The sequence below is a fragment of the Chanos chanos genome, chromosome 3 (genome assembly GCF_902362185.1).
Source record: "Chanos chanos chromosome 3, fChaCha1.1, whole genome shotgun sequence".
NCBI lineage: Eukaryota > Metazoa > Chordata > Actinopteri > Gonorynchiformes > Chanidae > Chanos > Chanos chanos.
The window spans coordinates 57,205,826-57,208,325 of NC_044497.1; the positions used below are offsets into that span (position 1 = coordinate 57,205,826).

A 2,500-nucleotide genomic window follows, 5' to 3' on the forward strand; every position below is an offset into this window, starting at 1 on the left:
CTATACAGTTACATCACACACACACACACACACACACACACACACACACACACCTCACAGAGTCAGCCCTGTCATCCTGTCCTAGTCTATACAGATACATCTCTCACACACACACACACTCACACACACACACACACACCTCACAGAGTCAGCCCTGTCATCCTGTCCTAGTCTATACAGTTACATCTCACACACACACACACACACACACACACACGCATACACACCTCACAGAGTCAGCCCTGTCATCCTGTCCTAGTCTATACAGTTACATCTCATACACACACACACACACACGCACACGCACACGCACACACCTCACACACACCTCACACTCATGTCACACTTTAAACTGCAACACTTCAGATTGTATGCATCCATTTTCTCTCACTGCTGATCTAGGATCAGTTTTTGTCTCTCATGATACCATATTCCAGATATTCCAGATCCTGGATCAGACTCAGGCGCTGGACTCTGGTTCCGCTCTGAGGGGCAGCCGTGTGGTGCAGCAGCGGGGGCCGTACCTGAGGATGATGTGGACAGACTCGAGGCGGGAGGTGATGTAAGCCTTGGTGACCTCGGGCGTGTAGGTCTCCAGCATGTGCGGCTCCGTGGCCTTGACGTAGGGAACAGACGCGGCCAGTCGCTGCCACAGGCTGAGCAGATAGTGCACGCTGTTTGGAGCGAACTCCCAGTGCTGGGCAAAAACAGGGACAGTCAGTCAATCGCTACGGCAGCCGACACGTACTGGACAAACTGGTGACCGGTTTACAGGACCGGGTTAAGGCTCTATCACACGGCCCAATCATGTGTGTTCTCTGAGAGGCCTGGGAACACAGAATCTTCTCAGAGCTGAAGACATTACGTGAAGATTACGCGAAGGCCTCGTTCATAGAAACTACGGTGTGACTGTTGTGACAAAGGCAACGTGTGGCTGTGTGAAAGGGAAAAGAGCGTGATTCTGTCGCAGCGCGTCACGTGACGAGCCCGGCCCGTCACGTGACGGGCCGGGCTCCGCCCGCTCACCTGCAGACTGGTGACGGTGAAGTTGGCGATCAGTCTGATAACCTCAGGGTAGTTCTCCACTTTAACCAGCTCCCCCAGCTGATAGTTACTCTTCAGCCGTGCCAGCAGCCGACAGAACTCATGGTAATTATTTGGGTCTGATAAACTCTGAAAGCAAGAACAGTTCTCAGTTAAGGGTGGGCAGTCTCCACTTGGTCTGTATAAAAGGCTACGTAATGGTGGAGGGGACAAACTGTGATAAATTAAATTAGTGACGTACTTGTGGGTTTTCCAATATCCTTTTCACCCCGTCGACTAAATGCGAGAGAAACTTTGCCCTCTCTGCGTTGTTGAACAGAGACCTCCGGACAGACGCTATCTGAACTAAGCAAGACAAAACCTGAAGGGAGCACACGAGGAGAGATATCAGACGCACGCTGGAAAACATGGCAAACACACATACGTAGAAAACACAGAGATACACGCTTGTGTGGTCCTATCTACATCCTGGTGAGGCTTTTATCAGGGTGTGCACACGTGCCAGGCTGGTTTATCACTCACCAAAGGAGAAAGGGAGGGCGGGATGGAATGATAGAGATCGAAAAACAGCTGGAGGGTCGAGGAATCCAGAAACGCTGCGTTCAGAACCAAAAAACAAAAAACCAGGGGTGGGTGGGGGAGAGAGAAGTTGGGTTAGAGAAGATCAAAACACGAGCGATTAACCATTAACTAGCAGTAAAAACGCTGTCCAGTGCCTGTGTCTGGTAATCCAGACAGTTATGTTTACTCAAGCCAGACCAGGGTCAAAAGAGCGCAGCGTTGACTGGGCCCCGGCCTGGCCCAGCTGCCTTTCACGGGTCCCCTGGCTCCCGGCCTTCTCGACTGAACTTACGAAAATTCTCACGCGACTGAGTTTGTCGAGGTAAAGATCGATCAAACATCACATGAAACCTTTACAGAATCTTCATCAAAACTGGCATTTAATAAATGATAAATTTATCCTGTACATTAAGAGAACGAGGTCAGGAGGAAAGGAAAGACTGGAGAGAATTAGAACAGGGCCCAGGCGTTCACACACGTCAGGTATTTGACCCAGGTCTGGTTTAGACACATACAGCATTAAGCAGCACATATCCATCCCAAAATGTTCAACAACCACCTCATTCTGTAATTCAGCAAACTGCAGAATATTCACGGCTTAAATATTGAATATGTTCATTGTTCTGGACAGTCAGAATATTGATTGTGAAAAATGTGTGAGTCCGGCTGCCGTGCTGGGTGTTGACTGGTCACCTGATCTCCAGCTGGTGGGGATCTGGACGGTGCACAGGTCGTCTGAGGACTCGTCGGTGGAGGTGCCGATGAAGTCAAAGTTCAGACAGTTGTGCGCCAGTTTCAGCAGCTGCATGAGCAAGCCGTGCTGACTCTCATCGTTCAAGTTCAAGTTCTTCCCAGACGCCTGCACATGCGCAGACACACACACACACACACACAG

At 50.3% G+C, this 2,500-nt stretch overlaps 1 protein-coding gene across 3 annotated transcripts in view; it reads right to left on the reverse strand.

The window, feature by feature from the left end:
- xpo7 (exportin 7) overlaps positions 1 to 2,500 on the reverse strand; it is a 25,769-nt gene that overhangs the window by 14,053 nt on the left and 9,216 nt on the right. For all 3 annotated transcript variants that reach the window (XM_030768457.1, XM_030768456.1, XM_030768455.1), the window contains 5 exons: positions 2,299 to 2,464; positions 1,567 to 1,640; positions 1,286 to 1,405; positions 1,027 to 1,173; positions 525 to 697 (listed from right to left, as the gene is read on the reverse strand). In XM_030768457.1, the coding sequence (XP_030624317.1) occupies positions 525 to 697; positions 1,027 to 1,173; positions 1,286 to 1,405; positions 1,567 to 1,640; positions 2,299 to 2,464 (680 nt within the window). The remainder of the gene's footprint in view (positions 1 to 524; positions 698 to 1,026; positions 1,174 to 1,285; positions 1,406 to 1,566; positions 1,641 to 2,298; positions 2,465 to 2,500) is intronic.